Below are 21,080 nucleotides of genomic sequence, written 5' to 3'. Positions count from 1 at the left end.
TTCGGCTAGCAAGGCAAGATGAACAGCTGCCTGTAAAAGAAATCAGAATGTTAATGTTGGCACGTGTGCCAGGATTTAAGCAAATAGACCATTGCTGTTCGGGAGGAGGGGGGGATTTATTAATTTGGCTCCTTTAGCTATAAGCCATTACATTTACTGTCAAACCGCAGAGTTAAGACTTGAAATGGCTTATTAGTTGCACACATTATATTTATAGTTGTTTTAATCTTGGGATCTGCTTAAAGCAATTTAATATCTGTTTGTTTCGAGACAAAGCCAGCATTACAAAGTGTGGTTTTATTTTTGCAGCTGCTGAATATGAGTTAAGGGGTGAGGGGGGAAAAGATGCTACCCAAAATAAAATAAATCCCTTTCAAAAGACGCAGATTGGATGGTGGACCTCCAAAGCCAAATTTCTGCTTTTAATGTATTTTTGAAAGCTTTGATCCTGTGCCATAAACTAGTATTAAATTATGAATATATTATTAGAATTCTTAAGTTATGCTTTAGAAAACCTTTTATGAAAAATTAGGGGTGTTTGTGCACGATTTGGAGGTCGTGTGGTGGTGGTGGTGAGTGGTGGGGATGAAAAACCAGGACTTCAAAGGAACACGACGTATACATTTTCAGAGAATTACATAGTGTACATCCCTTGTGACACTCAACAACTTCAGAGAGAAAATGGTGAATGTCATAGCTACAATGCCTTGCTTATAGAAAGTTAGCTTATGGAGTGAAAAGTTCTAGCCTACCTTTCCCCCTACCTTGCTAGTTTTCTATAGATGGGGAGTATCAAAAAGCTTTGCTTTTTGAAGACAGCTTAGCATTCAAACTGAAATCCTATAGACCTAGGAGAAAGTCTCAATAAATCTAACGGGACTTATTTCCGGGTAGATATGTGTGTGGCTGTTATTGTTGTTTTTATTAGTTTTATTAATACAGTGGTGCCACGCTTGACAATGTTAATTCGTTCCAGCGAAATCGCTGTAGAGCCAAAACATCATCAAACGAAATAAAAAAGCCCATTGAAATGCATTAAAACCCAGTTAATGCGTTCCAATGGGCTGAAAACTTGCCGTCCAGCGAAGATCCTCCATAGGGGCGGCCATTTTCCATGCCTGTGCAGCGAGGAATCCATCCCTAAGCACACCGGGGGGCCATTTTCTTCAGCCGGTGGCCATTTTGAAACCTGACGATCAGCTGTTTTTGATCGTCGTAAAGCGATTTCCTCATTAAGCGATGCAATCGTTAAGCAGGGCACAACTGTAGCTGCTCTTAGCTGGTGTAGCCTGAGAGATCTGAAGGTGTTCCAGTACTGTATAACATTTGTAGGCAACGGGTCTTTAAGAGCTGAGATTGGACAGGGTGCTTTTTCTGACTACAGCTCCCCGGATTGCCATGTTGGCTGGGGATTTTGGGAGTTGTAGTCTAAAAAAAAGTTTCCATGAAATTTCTGTGTGCAGGCCAGCCTGAGATGACCGTCAGTGACTTTGTAAGGGTCATGAAAAGAAAGGGAACTGCCGAAAGGAAGAAGCCACCAAACAATCAGGTGTCTCTAGCTATCCAACATGGTAGTCAAGGATGTTGTCTTACCATTTCCAGAACTTCCCAATTCACCCATTGTTGTTCTCCCATTTGCTGACTGACAAATTTTACTATAAAATGACCTTTCGTGGACGGTAGTGCTGTCTAGAATTTAAAGTGTACTGTACATGGTTGTGTTCTGGGACTGTAAGAAAAATAAGATGGACATTTTCTAAACCAGAGAGACTGCCACAGCAGCCAAATCAAGCTATCAAGGGTAAATAAATAATATTTTTTAAAAGAATGTAGCCCAGGAGAAGTGATCTGTTTTGCTTTTTCCTGCATTCACATGCTTCAAGTCTCATGTGAGCTAAAGATGAGAAGCCTAATAGGGAGAAAAAAGTGAATGAAAAGAATTTGTAAATGGGAAGACGACATCTAGGACTTGATTCTAGATGAGCACATTGAACTGGCTTGTACTACAGAGACCTTTGTAACTCTTGCCGGGCAAATGTCTAATCGCTGTGCGCATCTAGATTCTCTGTGTAGCATCAGGAAATGTTGGGGGGGGGGGCTAGGGAAGCACAAGTGTGGGGTGTTACCATGACTTCATTCCTCCCCAAGTGTCCTGCACCCCTAGTTTGCTGAATTTCAGTGTGTGTGTATCTGGAGGTGGATGTCTTGGACAGAATAAGGATTCTGTTGGTGTACCGTCACTTAACAGTGCCTCTTCCTGATTTAGCTGACTTCATCTTGGTGAAGGTGGGAGAATTCCTTTAGCTTTTAATACTTGGGAACATCAACATCCATGCAAAGATCACCTTGTCAGGAGTGATTCAGGACTTCAGTCTCTCCACGATGACATGGATCTGTCTGAAATAATACCTGGTTTCTCTTGGCTCTCCAACCTTTACAGGGGTGTTTTAAGATAGAGACTTTGTTCGTTCCGTACCTCGATAATGCTGAATACATTAAAATGATAAAAATCCCACATCATTATTTTATTTTAGCCGTCCAGGAAGTGAATAATGACAGATAGTGTATTTGAAAATACTATCCTGGGTTTACGCCTGATACATCAGAAAGGGAGCTGGCTCGTGCTTCATCTCCAGTTGTTGCCTTAAAGAATAAAAACACAACATCGCAACAAGGAAATCCCATTTTGTTTTGTCTCTGAAACATCTGTAAGTGGAGAGATCAGGCTTAAGCGGGCGATTTGGAATCCAAAAGGAAGCTACAAAGGGAAACACAACTTTATTCCAAATATATAACATATAAACATTCCTTTTTAATAATATTCAAGGGATCACTAATTTCATGTTACTGCTTGCTGCTTTCAGGAGACTCTTCAATTAATCACATGGTTTAGCAACAGCTGCAGGAAAAACTAAGAATATAACTTAGAATTACATGTTGGCCTGTGGTGTTTCCTGAAATAGAAGCAAGTTCAAGTCAAAACCCCAAAGAAAGTATAAGCCTGCTTTAAAAAGAGATTGTTTAGTTTGACCCAACAGCAATTTATGGTGGAAAACATTCTTTCTAATGTCGTTGCTCCATGATAGTCTTAGATATCTGAACCTCATCTTTCTCTAAAGGCGAAGGGGTTAGAAAGTCCTGCATAAATTGTAGACCAGTTATTTCACGAAACACACTTGAATGGTTAGAGATGACAGAAGTTTGATAGTATTAAGTATGCTAATTTACTAATTGGGTTGTTTTGCTGAGTTGAGGTTTCTGGAAGGTCTTTTGCTTCTTGCTCAAGAGCAGAAATTATAAGCCCTAATTAGTTCTGTGTATTTTGAAAATGCTAGCTCCCCCGAAAGGGCCAACATTAATGGAGTCTGGATAGGAAAAAATGTAGAGCCTGGAGGAATCTGGCAAATTGGGCTTGACACTAGATGATACTGTTAGCCCACGGGCAGAAACATGGCTCGGCTCCCGGAAGTGTTAAAAGATCCTCGGTTGTCTTTGCACAAGCTTGTCTTCCTCTTGGTTTTGCCAATTAACTTTCTTTTGTTTTTGTGCTTTGCCTTTGAAAAGTAAACACATTGGTTGCCTGATTGTATCTAGAAGGAACTGCATGCCAGAGGGAAATGCACTTTTTCTTTAAAAAGGGGTTTTGCCCTTAAAGGAGGAACTAGGATGGGGTTGGGAATGTTTCGGTAGTTATACATTGGTCTGATTTCTATCATAGAGGAAAGGCAGAACGTAAAGGTAATAAATCATCTCTCCGTTTGTCACGACCTGCTTAAAGTAAGAAACCAGACGTGGTACAGCAGCAAAGAGAAACCACGTCCCTGCTTCTGGAATTGTTCAGACGGCGCAAACCTTTCCTCAGTCGAACCTGGACCAAATAGTTCAAAATGGTTTAAAAGATACATGGTTATCTTGATCTGTCGTCAGCAAGGCGGGATGTGCGGCTTTACTGCTGCGATTTCACAGGTCTTACAGAAACAGGTTTGGGTTTTTCCGTGCCCGGTGCTAGCACTGCTGTTTGAAAGAGAGTGGTGGGCGAATCCGAGACCCAGATCACTGATGCATGCAAATATTTATAAGTCTACCAAATGGCTCTCCACATTCTGACCAACTTATATCTTGGGTACAAGCTGCTGGGTGATAAATAACCCTGCTCCCATTTGTGAAGGTATCTCAGATATTCTCATCCATCTCATAATTAGTTAATGAGATAAATGAGAAAGCTGGGTGTGTTTTTTTTTGCCCCCAGTTACTCCAACTGTACTATTGTGTTGTATATTGCTCTTCTTCTTCTTAGATCAACAGGACTTAGATCAAATGGACCCAGGAGCAGCTCCTAAATCTTCCTTTTTGAGGAAGAAGATGCCATGAATGATACATATTTTTGCAATATACATGGTGAACATATTAGTAAGACAGCAGTCTTTAATGCACTCTCAGTCTCCTAAAAGGAAACTGTGCTCCCTTGAAATTCTGCCTGTTTTTCATCCAGCCACGAAATTCAAGGTTTAACTAAGCATATTGTTTTTGTACAGATTCTCGCCCATGTGATGAAAGCTGTTTGTCATAGCATGTGGTCATCCTCACTTACGTATCTTATGTTGAGCATATTTTTTTGTGATTGGTCATTTGAAGGTAAACATGTACTCAGTTTTGCAAGTCTGATCGCTAAGGCATGTATTTTGAGGAACTCTTGTTGTGAAAAGGCAGGGCAGGTTAATTGCAGGGAATATGCAACCCCCTTAACATCCTGTGTCACTTGTAGAGCAAAAAACAGACAAGACAAATAGTTTAATAATTAGAACTGGAGCTGGCTAAAGATACTGTATTAGATTATCCTCCTCTACTGTTTCACAACTTGACAAGTTGCAAATTAGCCAGTTTTTGCTTTGTGATGATTAGTCATTGAAAGGAAAATAGCAAGCTTCATTTACATGTTGATTGTGGTGACATGACAGCTGTGAAGAATGTGTCTCTGGAGTGATAATGTTCTAATTATAAGGTAGCCATCTCAGTTCTTTGTGTCTTCAGACTCTTGGCCTCTACATTCCAATGCTGCAGTGTTTCTTTATAACCTCCGTATGAGTGGGTGATGTATTTCCAGTATCTGATAGCCACTCCATATTACAAGCCATTAATGCTTATTAATTTATTTTAAAAATTATTTATTTAAAGTGTTTTTAAATCCCACTTTTCTCCTTGAAAAGGACCCTAGGCAGCTTACAACATTAAAAAATACAATATTTAAAAGCCAAAAACAGTACAGTTTAACAATTATTGTATTAAAAATGGTAAATAAACTGAATCCCACTCATTCAGTCTTCTACTTAGGAGCAACTGTGAAAGAAATACCTTTAGCTATTAGCTATCTCGGTTTTTCTTACTGCTGTTCATGAGCCAGAAGTTTATTTTGCTGCATGAGCCAAAAAACATCTATGCTCACTGGGAAAAAAGCTGTCTTTTAGTCATCAGAAACCATTAAACAAACTTCCTTAACTAGCTGTGCAAACATCAACATTGTCTACTAGCCAGCCGTGCAGTTACAGAAGAAACGGCAGCATCTCATTGCTTGACAGCACATATATGGCATTTCTGCTGCTTCAAATGTGCATACAATTTGCAAAGAGCCAAATCTTCTGTTTGGAGCCACCTTTGTTACTGGAGAAGATGGTAATCCTAAGTACACAGGAGTTATTTAAGTTTAAAAAGCATTCCAGTCTCCCACCCACACCCCATCCTTTCTTTGTCTGTCTGTGTGTGTCAGCTCAGCTGTGTCTAACCCAGGACTGAGAAATGTAATTCTGGGCTGAATTAAAATATCTGTAAGAGAGGTGAACTATCTAGGCTGGAATGTACTATCTGGAGATAAACCATATAAACTAGTTTCCTGTGGTGGACTCCCCCCCCCCCCCCCGTGCTTCCTAAAGTAAGATTTGGGCCATTCTACATTCATTCACATTTCTGTTTTGTTATGTAGCACAGGAATAACGCAAGGAAATTGCTTTTCCATTCTATTTCCTGAAGTCCAAAAGACACTGTTATTTTGCATTGCTTTCTGACAGCAGTGATGTTTTCAGTGATTTCTGACCTGCATAAGTCACAGTCTTTCAGATCATCTCAACAGGTTTAAAACTTTACTTTGATTCTCTCTGTTCCCTTAATTGCTGTTCCCGGCCTTTCATTTTCCCCAGAAGATGGATATTTTCGGTTAAGGGCCTTTGAAATGTCTGGTTCTTGTTATTTTTGACACATGCATCTGTATTTTTGTTTTAAGCCCTTGGAGGCTGTCTTCAGAAATATCTTGTTCCTTTGGGGGATCTGTCTATGGGTATGAATATTACCAGTTCAGTATAGAAAGGGGGAGAAGTGAACCAATAGTGGGTTCCTGGAACAGGCTGGGCTGAGAGACACTTGCTGGCAAAGCTGAAGAGCACTGGGTAATTCCAGATCCAAATCTCACCTTCCCCATAAACTCACCCAGGTGGCTTTGGGCAAGTCGCACCTTCATTTATAGCAATACAGTGACTTGCTTTATACAGCTTTTGTAAAAGCTGCTGGGGGGAAAAAGTGCATAAAGCTGTCTGACAACTTGAGAAGTTCTAGATAAATTTCTAAATGCTATAATGCTATTATATGCCTTCTATTTATGGCTTATGGCTGAACCTTGTGAGTCAGTGGCCAAAATCCTGTTGTGCAGTTACACAGAAGACAGAACATTAGTAGCAAATTGCTGTAAGTTATGAAATCCCTATAGGCATACAGAGTCACACAACTTGCTATACAAGACACTATGCCTACTGAGATATCTTAACTTACAGTTGTGGTCAGTCCTATTTGTTGAATAGCAGGCAGGAAAATCAGACATAGTCTTATTGTTTTAAATAATGAGCCTTTTTCTTTTCAGTTAATGCCTGGTATACTGACTTTATTTGTCCATTTCTGCTTTTGTTCAGGTGTACAACATGTTCCAACATCAGAGCCTGGGCGTTAAAGTCAATATTCGAGTGACTAAGCTCGTCCTGCTTCGAAGACGTCCTGTAAGTTGCTGACTAGTGTTGACTGAACTGTTATGGTGGCCTTTTTATTTTGTTCAGACCAGCCATTTGAAATAGCTACTTTGACAATGAATAAATGATAGTAGGATTAGAATCTTCCCCTGCGTGCTCACTGGAAGGACAGATCCTGAAGCTGAGGCTCCAATACTTTGGCCATCTCATGAGAAGAGAAGACTCCCTGGAAAAGACCCTGATGTTGGGAAAGAGTGAAGGCAAGAGGAGAAGGGGACGACAGAGGATGAGGTGGTTGGACAGGGTCATCGAAGCGACCAACATGAATTTGACCCAACTCTGGGAGGCAGTGGAAGACAGGAGGGCCTGGCGTGCTCTGGTCCAGGGGGTCACGAAGAGTCGGACATGACTTAACGACTAAACAACAACAAGGAATAGCATATTGGAAGATTGCAGAGCCCCTGGTGCCAAATCCCTCTGTGTGGCCATTGTCTTTCTTGAGGGAGTTTTCAGAAGGTGGTTGTATACATAAGCAGGGATAGTAGTGGCAGTCCACTTAAAAGTGACCATTCAGCGATGTGCTGATGTGTATCCTAGCATCAGAACTCTACATTCTCATACAGGACACTCACACCTTGTATCAGCCACTTGATAGTTTTGTGTTTTCAACTACGTCTGCCAGTTTCACATTGAAAAACACTGAACTGTTTTTGGGAAGCACTGGGTTGGGATAAGAGATTGGGGAAATCTAGGGGGAGCTTGGGGAAATCTAGGGGGAGCTTGGGGAAATCTGACTGTATGGGGAAAGGTTGGCAGTTGTGGACAGAGCAAGGTTGAAGCCTGGTGAGATACGGCTGAGACCTCAATGGATCTAACGAGCCGCAGATATTGCCATCTCACTGTCTTTTCCAAATCCTGTACTGCTTAGCTTATAGCATATGGCTTTGTTGATTGATCCAGCGAAATACAGTATGGGGATGAATCCAATCCTTTTGGACACTATTTCACCCCAAAATCTTGTTTCATTTTGGAAGTTAAGGAGGATGAGTTGTGGTTGGTGCTTTGATGGGAAAAGAGAATGCTCAGTGCTGACCTGCTGGAGCTAATTCTTCAGTTTGAAGAGATGGGGGAAAGGTGCTTCTTTCTATACTGAACTGGTTGGCGCTCTATTGATGACACAAAGTGTGCTCCGTTTCCTGCCGATTTGCCAACTAGGTTGATCCCACCTCTGTCTCTATTCAATTCCTGTTTGTTTCCCAAAGGCCAAGTTGTCCATTGGTCACCACGGAGAGAGGTCCCTGGAGAGCTTTTGCCACTGGCAAAATGAAGAGTTTGGTGGTGCAAAGTACCTCGGAAATAATCAGGTTCCTGGAGCACGAGATGACACACCTCCAGTGGATGCTGCTGTCTTTGTCACCAGGTAGCGATCCTACGATTGTCTGCTGGCCAATTTCCACAGTTACTTTCTCCACTCCCAGTGTTACTCTAAAGTTGCCAGGGGGGGAGGGGTCTCTCAAATAAGACTTCATTGGTGTCCCCTCCCCTAAAGTTGAGGGGGGTTACAAAGCCAGAGATGTCATCTTCCACATCACTCATTGCTAAGGACTAAAGCAGAATCTTTTGTCTGAGATTTGGTTTGGAGAAGGTAAGAAAGAGCTGGTCTCTCTTTCTTGCTACATTTAATCCAGCAAAGTGGCATAACTGCTATTAACACCATGAGCCGTTTGTTGATCTCAACAAAGGCCCAGCCTATCCGACTTTAAACAGTCCTTAGCAACACTGTTATTGCTGCCTTATTTTATTTACAGTCATAGGAATGGGCCATGTCTCTTTTCCCATTCCAGAGTTTACTGGTGGATTGTTCCTCTTTCAGTTTCACTTTAAATGAGGGACATCAGATGTCTTGGACAACTCATCTTATTTAGATTCCCCACAAAAATAGTTATGTTACTTTATCTGCATGTAAGAAAGTACCACGTATGGAAAAGTTCGACATGTGTGCTGGTAGCAGGCTCTTCCTCCTCCTCCTTTTTACAAAGGGTTCATAGCGTTTCCAGAAACATGTGTGAACCGAATGCACAATGGGTGGTTTGGAAGTAGAATCTTATATTGTTATCATTCCTGCATTTCCCCCTTTCATTCCCACCTATGGTTTAGATAAGTTTGTTATATTTGAAATTTCCATGCCTTCTTTGTCTCTGTAAGAGGCCCAAGGTGAACTGCAAATGAAAACAGATGAAGATACGGTTGATCATCCCCCCCCCAAAACCCCCCCCTAAAAATAGTTAAAATGAGCAACAGCAGCCATCTCTGCCAGATGGAAAAGCCCTAAAAGGATCTAAAAGGAGCTCATCTGTTGAATCTCCATTAGCAGGACAATTTTAAGTGATGGAGCCACTGCTGTAAAGGCTCTGCTCTTGTTAGTCATAAACCAAATATCAAAATGCCAAAATATATAGCACACAAAGTGTTGTTAGTAGCATTGCTGGGGGAACATAATGTCTCTCTCCCAAATAAATTGAAGTGGGAGCAGTTGGACAACCTTAGACAGTCAGGTTTACCTGTGTCGTTAATACGAGTAATATCGTAATACGGTAATATTGTAAACAGTGGAAACAGTGCTTCAGCACTACCCTTCTTATCTCATTTGAGTTTTCTAGCAGACTGATCTCTTTCCACTCTCCTGTTTTTTGGGGGGGTTTAAGTCTCTCTGTATAAGAAAAGGAACTGTGAGCCCAGGCATTTTACCTAGTCAGCTTCCCATCCTTTGGACCAGTTTCTCAGATGAAGTGTCAAACGTTTCATTCAAAGGCATCGGGAGCCGGTCGTTCAAGGACAACTGCCAGGGCCCCCTCCGAATTAGATGGCTTTGGAAAGGTTTGTGCTAGTAATAATAGATGAGGAGTTCTGGCTGCTACTGATTTGGACTTGAAGATTAGCTCGTTTTGTGAGCAAATTGGTCCTTGTCCCAAAGTTGGGTTTCAGCAAAACCACATCCACGCTGCAAAATAAGCCAGTGGTGTGTTACCACAGCCCTTCCTTTCCTGCAGATCCCATTTTCCCCCTTTGTCCCTTCTGAACTTTCTTCTGTGTTGCAAAAGACAACGCTTCTGTTAGAATATCTTCTGGCTCTGTTCTTTCGGGTCCTATGGCACAAAAAGCCAGCAGGTTTGGATGTGTGTTTTGTGTACGTGTGTGTCTCCCCTCCCCCTTAAACACTGGTGTTTAAAATCTGTGTGTGTGCTGAATACTCTCCAGGTTGTACATATGGTAAACCAGTGGCAGAGGATGTGGAAAAAGCAAAGTTACCTACATTGGGATGGCCAAGACAAGAAAAAGCAGGTTCTGTGGGGCTTCACTTTATTATTATTATTATTATTTTTTACATTTTGCCATAATCAGAAAAAACCAAGCTCCTAAGAGGACCAGTCTCTGAGCCTGATGTGAAGAGATAGTGGTCATTAGAGCTGGCTGTGTGTTAATGTTGTAGTGAGGTGACTGGCAGTCTTTCCCTGTTTTCTAAACCAGACTTCAAAGATATCCTAAGTGCTTAAATCCTGAACATCAGTCACCAAACAGACCTAGCTCTTAACCTGAAGGTACGAGATATTGTGACAGTCAGACACTTTCGTTGATTTTTAAAATGTCCATCTTCTAGACAGGGGCTCGCTCTAACATAGGGTTCTTGCCTTTCTCCACGGCAGATGGGGTTTGAGGAGGAGCCCAACACAGCTGAATTCTGGAGCCAGAAACAGGTGCTTATAGGTAGACTGTACTGGAAGAGGAAGCTTCTTAACCAGTCTGTGTGTGGCAACACAAATGTACCTCCAGATTTTCAAAGTTAGCTTAAATTCTAGCGAAATTTGGTGGCAATTCCAACTGCAAGAATTTTCCCCCACTGCGTGGAATTTCTTCACTAGCCACAGACAACTAAAAAAATTCACAAGGCTACAGGAAGGCACTATCCACTCAGAGAACAAGCGAACGTTTCTGTGGGCCCCACAAGATGTTTGTACACTGCTTAGGGAATTCTGAGAGCTTCAGTCCAAAAACACAAATCTGATGATTATCTCTGGTGGAAACTCTTTGAAAAATGTAAGCTGTGTTACTCCAGGATTTGGGTCCAATACCTTTCCTTGTCTTCTTCATGCCATAGACGATTCCAAGCAGAAACTTCTTAATTTCTCTTCAAGTGCTGTGTGCCTGGTGGGCTTACTAATTAACTAATTACTAATTAAGAGGATGTATGCATGTGCATGCACGCATTTTGACATTATGGAAAACTCTGGGATCAGACAACTTGAAATGCTCCTGATGATCTAATCAAATGTGGCAGTAGAGTCGTGGTATCGTAGAAAGAACTGGACCACTTATTATTGCAGCTGGAGACTACATTTTTATTGTTCAGCTATTTTTAAAAGTAAGAGAGAACTACCCTCAGTAAAGTAGTACACATGATGGAGAGAGAGGCTGAACTTTGTCTAGGATGTGCAACATCTGTTTGTTTTTGCTTGCAATGTGTTTTTCCCCCTATCAGGAAAGTCAGAAATGTCACTATGTTTTTGCAGCCAAAGGCAGTACAATCTATTACCTCCTTCTGCTGCATGTGGCCTCAGTGGTATTGCCACAGAACAGGATCACCTAAGCCAGAGTTATGGGAGGTGTATACAGTGGGGTCTTGACTTGAGAACTTAATCCGTATTGGAAGGCGGTTCTCAAGTCAAAAAGTCTGTAAGTCAAGTCTCCATTGACCTACAGTGCATTGAAAACCGATTAATCCCGTAACAGGCCGTTTTTGTTCCATTTTGGTTTTTTTCTGGTCTGTAAGTCAAATCTCAATCTGCAAGTCAAACCTAAATTTTGCGGCCAGAGAAGTCTGTAACTCAAAAAGTCTGTAAGTCAAGCCGTCTGTAAGTCAAGGGTCCACTGTATTTTAGACTCTAGACATGGCATTGATATTTAATGCATTTGCATGCACATGTGTAAAATAATAATAATACAGTGCTTGTAAAGAACCAGCACACTGGAGAGAAATGTTTATTTAAAATATTTATATGCCACCTCTGTCCTCTGAAGATGCCAGCCGCAGAGACTGGCGAAACATTCGGAAGAACAACCTTCAGAACACGGCCAAAGAGCCCGAAAAACCCACAGCAACTATTTATATGCTGTTTGTCAAACGCAATATATCTGACTAGTACATTATATTTAACACAAATACAAGTGTAGAGTCATCCCGGGCCAAGAAAATAAAACAAAATGGCAATTTAAATCATAGAATAACGACAGAAGGTTTTTAAAACATGCTGAAATTGCAACAGAAAAGTCAGTGCCTTTTTTTTTTAAAGGGCATTCTAAAGAAAGTACAGTGGTGCCTCATTTAATGATGATAATCCGTTCCAGGAAAGTCATCATTAAGCAAAAACATCGTAAAGCGAAATTAAAAACCCCATTGAAACACATTGACACCCGTTCAATGCGTTCCAATGGGGTAAAAACTCACCGTCCAGCAAAGATCCTCCATATGGCAGCCATTTTCGCTGCCTGTATAGTGAGGAATCCATCCCTAGGCACAGCAGGGAGCCATTTTAAGCACCCAGCGGCCATTTTGAAAACCTGACGATCAGCTGTTTTTGATCGTCCGCAGAAGCCTGTGCTGCAGGGTCAGAAGACCAAGCAGTCGTAAGATCGAATCCACGCGACGGAATGAGCACCCATCGCTTGTCCCAGCTCCCGCCAACCTAGCGGTTCGAAAGCATGTAAATGCGAGTAGATAAATAGGTACCATCTTGGTGGGAAGGTAAACAGCGTTCCGTGTCTAAATCACACTGGCCATGTGACCACGGAAAGATTGTCTTCAGACAAAACGCTGGCTCTATGGCTTGAAGAGCGGGATGAGCGCCGCCCCCTAGAGTCGGACACGACTGGAAAAAATTGTCAAGGGGAACCTTTACCTTTACCTTTTAAAGCCAAAATCGGTTCCCAAAGCGGGGAACCGATCATCGCTAAGCGAAATTCCCCCATTTAGACCATCGTTTTGTGATCGCAAAAAGATTGTCATAAAGCGGATTCATCGTAATGCGGGGCAATCGTTAAGTGGGGCACCACTGTAGATACAAACAGAGAGAAATCCTCCGCTGTTGTTATTGACAGGACATGGCCTGGACAAGTTGAGGCGCTAGGTAGATAATGTGGGAGAAGGCTTTCTCTTAGCCATCACAGTCTGAAGTTAGACCAGGCTTTATGGTTTAATACCAAAGACTCGAAGCCTAGCCTGGTAGCAAACCAGCTCCTCTTCTGTAGTATAGAACTATTGTTTTACATGCAAGGCAAAGGGCATGGGTGCAGCTGGGAATTCTACCACCTTCTTCTGTGTAATGTAAAGAATGGTTTTCTGCTGCCAATATTTTCTCCGTACATTTTCCTTTCCATTGCAACTTTTTAAGAGTTCCCAGATGGACCCTTGGCATTGAAGGATAAGATGATTTTGCACTCCTGGCAGTCAGTCAGTCAGAGATGGCTGATGGCGCTCTGCTATTTGACACTGTGAAGAAGGGGAAGGGGAGAGAGAGGAGGCTGTCGGGAATTGCCTGGAACCACCAGCCCCCTTGTCATCATTGTGGTGCCTCCCAAGCGCAAGAGGCAGAAAGGCTCTGTTTTTATTTGCTAAGCTAGCGAGCCCCTTAGGCGAAGAGCCTTTTCCAACCATGGCCTCCCGCCACTTACTCAAAGTTCACAATAAAAGCATCTGTTTGATTTACCAGTTTATATAACATAATAAATCCTTAAATAAACTTCTGTCGAGCTGGCTCTGGGAACTTCTGTGAGGGGCGTTCGTGCCAGCTGGGTCAAGAGCAGAATGTCATCCACTGCCTTGTGGAAAGGCTTGTATTTCAAATATTCAGACACGATAAAGCAGCCCTGGATTCCTTTGGTTCACTGGAAGGAGCTGAGAGTTTGTCTCAGTGCTGCTTGCGTTAAATCCTTTTGGATCGCTCTTCCTGAGCAAGAGAAGGAGTGACTGAGTTTCGGGGAAGCGGGTGGAAATGAAAGAAACGGAGAGAACGAGTGCCTTTAATAATTTTAAATTAGTGTGGACTGAAGACACAGGTATCATATTTTTGGCGCAGTAGGAGCAGATTCTGAAATGTTTTCCACTATGTTTTGAAGTCCCTCTTTCTGTCCATGGGCAAAACGGTTCAGGCTCTCCCAACAGAAGCTGAGGTTTCAGTCATGCCTGTCGTCTGTCAGAAGTGCCTCCCCCGCTTCCAAGCTATGGACCATCTGTAGTTAAAAAATGTTTGCTAAATGTGGGAGGTTGACTCTGTTATCGTCTCAGACACTGCGCTTAAAAACCAGAACAGCAACAAGGTGGATAATCCCTCTGGAGCGCAAGTGGGACCCTGTGCTTGGCTGAATCATAGCCCATCATCCCTGCCTGAGCCACAGGGCAAGTGGCCAGCTGCTCAGTGAGTAGAGGGCTGAAATTGTGGTTGCAGTTTGAGGAGATACTCAGAAAGAGCGATTCCCATTTGCCTCCTTCTTACCGTAACCCTCCTTCAACATGGCAGACTGGCTTTTCGCAGTGCCAGTTGATCTATGTGTACATATGCACCTCACAGTTGTGAGAGGGAGGAAATAAGTGCAAGCTACTTTCTTAGTGCACCATTTTCATTATAACACTTTTAATACAAAAACAGAGTACAGTGGTGCCTCGCTTAACGATGTTAATTCGTTCCAGCGAAATCGCTGTAGAGCGAAAAGATCGTAAAGCGAAAATAAAAAAACCATTAAAACGCATTAAAACCCGGTTAATGCGTTCCAATGGGCTAAAAACTCACCGTCCAGCGAAGATCCTCCATACGGCGGCCATTTTCGGTGCCTGTCTAGCGAGGAATCAGTCCTAGAAAACAGTGGGGGGGCATTTTTTTCAGCCAGTGGCCATTTTGGAATCCGACGATCAGCTGTTCGCTGATCGTCGTAATGCGAAAAATCAGTTCCTGAAGCAGGGAACCGATCATTGCACAGCGGATTTTGCCCATAGGAAGCATCGATTTGCGATCGCTTTTGCGATTGCAAAAAAGGCATAGTTAAGCGGATTCGTAGTTATACAGAGCAATCATAAAGCGAGGCATGACTGTAGAGCTTTTACCCTTCCCCGATCAAATGCTTCGTCATCAGTAGTACAAGAGAAAAAGTTTTAAAAGATTCTGTTCTTGCCCTTGTAATTCTGGTGGAATAGAAACATTGACTCCTGGTCTTTTGCACTGTCCTTCTATCTTGGAATTTGGGAAATATTTATCTAACCTTATATAAAGTTACTCCCTGGATACTCAAGAGTCATGTTATACCCTTTTATTGTTGCCAGGGCAAAAAACACAGGCAGGCTGTCAGGACCAAATATAAGTATGTTGTTTAATGTAGCAAAAGTTTGTCCAGCTGCAATTAGAATCCGTGAAAGGAAGGTGTCAATAAATTTTTACCCAGCTTTTAGTTAACATTAATAGCAAGACTTTTAGTATATGTATAATTTTTTTGATATTGTGTGTTTCATTTGTATGTATTTAGGATATTGGTCACTGACTGTAATAAAGTGTCTATTTATCTATTGTTATAACATTTGTATTTTCCTACATTGCTAAACAGTTCTTTGATAAGATGGTGGAATAAAATAGGGGCAAAGGTGGGGAAGGTGGAATCAGCCACATGCTAATAGGCTATGTGTAAGAAGATACTTTATGCTGGTATTTACTAGTAATAATCAGTGGTATAGATTTAGGAGAATGCTCCATGATGGTCTGCCATTTCCAAGGTCAAACTATGTATGGAACCTTTTCTTATGTTTGCACAACAAAACTATGTTGGAATTGCTTGGAATTGTAGTATAGCTCAAACCAGGCAATACAGTTCACATGTCATTAGAAACGGTACTTCCTTTAGTAATGAAAGATGTTTGATTGTCAAGGCATGTGAAACTTTGTTCATGAGGAACTGTATTCATGATTGGCTCCTGGCAGTTTTAAAGAATGCTAAAGATGAATGCTCAGCGCTTGTATGACTCCTTTCCTAACTGTTGTGATTATTTATTCTTTTTTAGGACAGATTTTTGTGTCCATAAAGATGAGCCATGTGATACTGTGGGTAAGTGAACCTAGAGATTACATTCCATTTACATTCTCCTTGTTTTATGTGAAGGACGGGGTTCTCCAGTCAACTCACATGTAGTGCAAAGGTGGTGTTTCGCACTGTGCTTTCTCTTTCTGCAAAACCTGTCTTGCATATTTCCTGCTACAGCATAGATCAGACTCAGTGACATGATAGCCGCTGAGGTCCCTTCCGTTTCTGAAGTTCTGCGATGCCATGATCCCAGTACACCTACGCATGTCGAACGTGATCTATTTAAACAATCCAAACTTGTTTCTAGGTTGGGAAAGTTGATTTAACTTAAATCCATTCTGATTGTTAGTCATATTTTTTCCTACCAATATGCTGTTCATATTTTAATTTATAGTTGGTTGTTTGATGGCTATGTTCAGATGAGTGAACTGAATGTGTAGGGGAACTTAAGCGTTGATTCTTAAAAGCCTTATGTGAGTCTACTTTGAAATCCTTGGTTTCTTTTTGCAAATTTTCACTATAGTCATCTTTTGCAAACCACAGTACATTTCTTGAAATGAGTAAGGCTTAGTTTCTGAGCAAACATACTTTTTAAGCAAAGAGTTTTGGGTGTCTTAGTTCGTAACTGTTTGCTCCCAGTGACTAATGCATGAGAGATCTAATGGTGCACCTCTGTAAAATGTTTCGTGTTCATGGTGACCCATTCATTCACAAGACCCATTTTCATAGCACAATGTTGCATATCACAGTTCTTTAATAGGTTTTCGTAACCTGGAATGTTCTGGGCATGTGTTGCATGTGAGTATGCGCATCCTGTGTTAATATGAATCAAAATTACAAGAAAAATAGCAATGAAAAGCTAAAGTGTATAAGGAAGGGGTTTTGTCAAAGTCTTGGCTGCCTACCCTTTGACTGATGGTTAAATTAAGTAATAGAGTGAGTACATTTTTAGTAGCAAGACTTCTTTAAGCACTCAAAGATAACTGTTTGTCATCATTCAGAAAAAAATCAGGACAAGGCCATATGGTCCTCAAAACAAGACAAATGCAGGAACAGATGATACTTTTATTGGAGCATTAAGGAAATAAAACAAAGAAATAAAGCAAATTTTTGATGAATTATCACCGAAAGCTTGCTTTATTGTTTGCTTTTTGTTGTATTTCCTTAATGGTCCAATAAAGGTATCACCTGTTCCTGCATTTGTATTGTTTGTCATCGCTCATGTTTTTTCGTCAGCTCTGTATCTTGCATTTAGTCATGCTTTTTTCTGATTGGTTGTTAGTAAACACAGGTATACTTTGCAGATCTGATTGTCAAGACATTTTGTTCCTTGAAAGGGAAACATGCTAATCTCAGGGAATGTGTATTTCTCATAGCGTCTACTTTGGCCTTCATTTCATTCAGTGTTGTTGGCCGGGCAGCCCTAGGTCAATACAAAATATGATCCCTCTTAGCATTTGCTTGCAGTAATTTACCCCTATTTTATGTATAGCACAGATGATAATTATAGGAAATAGAGCACATTAGATAGCTGTAGAAATATGGTGAGACACAACATCCTCTGTTTTCAGTGTTAATCAGATCTGCACTGAATCGTCACCTTAAAAATGAGGGCTTATGTCTCACAACACCTTGGTTGTCTCCATGTCCAATGGAAACCATATTTCAACGAAGGAAGCATTTAAGCTGTGTGGCTTGGTCCAGATGTGGCTGCAACACAGAGCTAGGTGAGCAGTGTGCAAACAGAAACCCAACAAAAGACACATGCTATCACTTAGGAACCAGTGTCTCTGTTTATAATTCTTCTGGCCAATTTCATTCAATTTTTTTTTTAAGGTGTAACTTATAACACATCTTCTGCTTTTGTCATCTATCTGAAGTCTGGTTGTGAAAACATTAGGGCAGGAATATAAGGGATCTCTCTTTTTTTTTTTTTTACAATACAGTACAAATTTATTCTACAGCCAAAGGCCGGATAAACTTTTTCTTGGGATAAACAGTTGAAAGATTCTCCGGGAGCATCTGCGTCTTTCACATATTCTTTTTATGTTTTAAAATAGTATTTGCCTATATCCTAATCTGTAGCTCCACCTGCACAAGAAGAACTTCCTTTTTCGATATCAGGATATGCACAACTCTGTTCTATGTGTACGTGATTTGCATGAACACCCCGGAATTGTGAAGGGAAGTCTCTAATCACCAGCAACCTGATGCTCATGATAACATCATTCCTGATGTGCAGGTGGAGCTCTACAACAGGATACCAACCAGTATTAGTTAAGGCTACCTTTAAGTGATTTGAGGCGTGCTAGGAGGGGCAGTGCTGAACAAATCACTTTGGAGAGTTAGATGCATTGCATAGACATCCATTGAATTGTGCTTTAGCAAATGAGTTCCTAATCTACAGAGTTTAGTAGTTTAAGAAGAATGAATATACTAGCAGTATCATGGGACTCAGACCATTAACCTGCCACTGTTCAGTTATGGTTTATTGTTGAAACCACAGCGCAAGAAAGGTTACCTCACCCTTGCCACCGCAGACAGTTGTAAGAGTCCTACCCATGGTGCTGCTCCTGATACTTCAACATACTTTGCGTCTGTGGCTTTTTAGAGCCAGCCTGGTATCTGAATGGCATGCATGTGTAATGCACGTTTAACAAACAACTCATAGCTGTGGTTGTGTTAGCATCATGCATGTGTGTGCATGTGTCTGGTCTCTGAGTGTCTGTGAATTTCATTGTATGGGTATACTGTGTATATACTTACAATCACAATAAATAAATAAAAATAAAAAATAAAAAATAAAAAACTGTGTAATAATGTATTGTGCCACTTTAAGCTGCACAATCCGTAATTATAGCTACATGTTCTCTGATACCAGAGACCAAATTATGCATGCCATGGAGAGAGTCACTTTCATTCTTCCTTTCAGTCATCACCCGACACAATTCATGTTCTCTGATATCATTTAGAGACTGGGCATCTTTTCCAGGCAGAGTACAATGTTATCTACCTGTGTTGCCAGTGTGCAGCTTAGTGTGCTTGGCCCCTGGGTCCTTTACTTATTTCCTGCTTTTCTCTCTGCTGCTCTGCTTAGTCTCAAATGTGGGAGCTATGTGCGCATAACCAGAGTGTGCACATAATAGGCACAATTTCCTCTACTGTGTGCACCTTTCCATGACATCTGACATATGTGACATCCTTTCTGCCTGCTCTCCTTTCTACTCGTGTGAACCCCGATGCAACTCACCATCCAGGTTCTGCACAGACTAGAAGTTCTTCTTGGCGACTCCGCGTGCTGGAGAAAAACAGCACCAGGCGGCTTGCATTTGTATTTTGGCAGACGGTCCTTGCTGGAATGGACTGCTCGGGGAATGAAATTCAACTGCCAAGGTAGCTTTGAAGGTTACATAATGACTGAACTGAGTTCAAAAACAGGGGAAAATATGTAGGTATTCATTTGTGGGATGAGACCGTGCTGGCGCCTCCAAGAAGCAGAACAGCCACATTTGAGTTGGAAAGCATCTGCTGGCACTTAATGTACTTGCTCAATTGATTATCTGGCCCCAAACAACAGCTGGAATCTCTTGGCCCCCGCCCCCACCCCACCCCAAAGTAGATGTGAAGAAGAAAGACAGACAGTCCTGCATACGGATTTGTAGCAGCGATATTATAGGTGGCAAGAAACCCACAACTCACGGCCCCGAACTCTGAATGCTGTAAGGCAGAAGGGCTTGCTTATAACTAGTTTGGTGTTTGCTGATGACAGAAGCTAGTTAAACAGTCTGTGGGGTGCGACTGTCAGCCTTCAGCCGTATCTCTCATGTTGTAACTTGAACTCGCTCTCCTGTTTCCTGCCGAAATCTCTGTTCCAGCCACGCTGTCTTCGCACGAGCCAAATAGGCAGAGCTCAGCATCTAGCTCTTAATATCCTGTAGAAGAAGTCTGTATTTTATTCATTTATGTGTTTGTTCTCTCTCTGTTTATATATATCTCTCTCTATATATAGATAGATAGATATAGATATAGATATAGATATATAGATATATATGTATGTATTTTTTAAATCCTGCCTTTTCAAACCATTGTCTCTCAAAGTTGCATGCATGAGGCAGACTAGAGGCAGGCCCTCCCACCAAGCTTACAGACTAAAAGAATAAGAGAGAGAGAGAGGAGAAAAGAAAAGGAATAACACAAATGAGAGAAAAAAAGATAAGAGGAAGAGAGAGAGCTTTAGGTCCATTCTTTAGGACCACAATGGAGCAATGAAATAAAAGGCATTTATACGGGTAGACTTTGTTCTTGCATTGAATATCTATTGGTGCCTGTTCTTCCTTTGACAGGCGCACAAGGGAAGAAAGGATTTTCCCCATATGTTTCTGTCATGGACAACAGGCAGTTGCAAGACCTGAGTATTCTCTCAGGCTGGGAGGGGCCAGTATAAAGTGTAAGTGTTGCTTTTCTGGCTAATGGATGGGTCAAATCGATCTTTTCCTTGCATGGATGGCATTCCTGAGTAGCAAGGGCTGCAGTCCTCCTGTGGTCCTAGTCCCCCCCCCCCATCTGAACAGAAGAGTTTTTGTGTGGATTAGCCAGTATTGCAGTTCCCGCTGCTGGTTTCCAAACCATCTCTGTGTGGCATCACACCATTCCAAAGCTGAAGCAACACCAAGGATGTGACTACACAGGACTGGATTCGCATCCTGTATTGCATTTAAAATCACAGTCAGTGCTCACCCAGGGGCTGTGGATTGATTCGGGAGTTCACTGTTCATATTGAGTTGCCCACAGCTCCCTTTCTTTCCTTCCTTCCTTCCCCTGGTCCTGCTTCTGCCGATCCTTCCCTTCTCTCATCCCACCTCTGCTGACCCTTTAATGTTCACTGGGGCTTGTGTAACACGAGAGCTTATAGCAGTGGTCCTGGCACTCCAGAACCTTGCTCCAAATGGAACCCTG

At 41.7% G+C, this 21,080-nt stretch overlaps 1 protein-coding gene across 6 annotated transcripts in view; it reads left to right on the top strand.

The window, feature by feature from the left end:
* The window catches only part of ADAMTS17 (ADAM metallopeptidase with thrombospondin type 1 motif 17), a 164,841-nt gene that overhangs the window by 32,643 nt on the left and 111,118 nt on the right, over nt 1-21,080 (top strand). For all 6 annotated transcript variants that reach the window (XM_078381127.1, XM_078381125.1, XM_020781746.3 and 3 more), the window contains exons 5-7: nt 6,954-7,037; nt 8,270-8,427; nt 16,105-16,148. In XM_078381127.1, coding sequence (XP_078237253.1) covers nt 6,954-7,037; nt 8,270-8,427; nt 16,105-16,148 — 286 coding nt within the window. The remainder of the gene's footprint in view (nt 1-6,953; nt 7,038-8,269; nt 8,428-16,104; nt 16,149-21,080) is intronic.

This window comes from Pogona vitticeps, chromosome 12 (genome assembly GCF_051106095.1).
Source record: "Pogona vitticeps strain Pit_001003342236 chromosome 12, PviZW2.1, whole genome shotgun sequence".
In the NCBI taxonomy this organism is placed as follows: domain Eukaryota; kingdom Metazoa; phylum Chordata; class Lepidosauria; order Squamata; family Agamidae; genus Pogona; species Pogona vitticeps.
The sequence above is the reverse complement of the archived record's forward strand: the minus strand, read 5'-3'. Positions and strand labels throughout refer to the sequence as shown.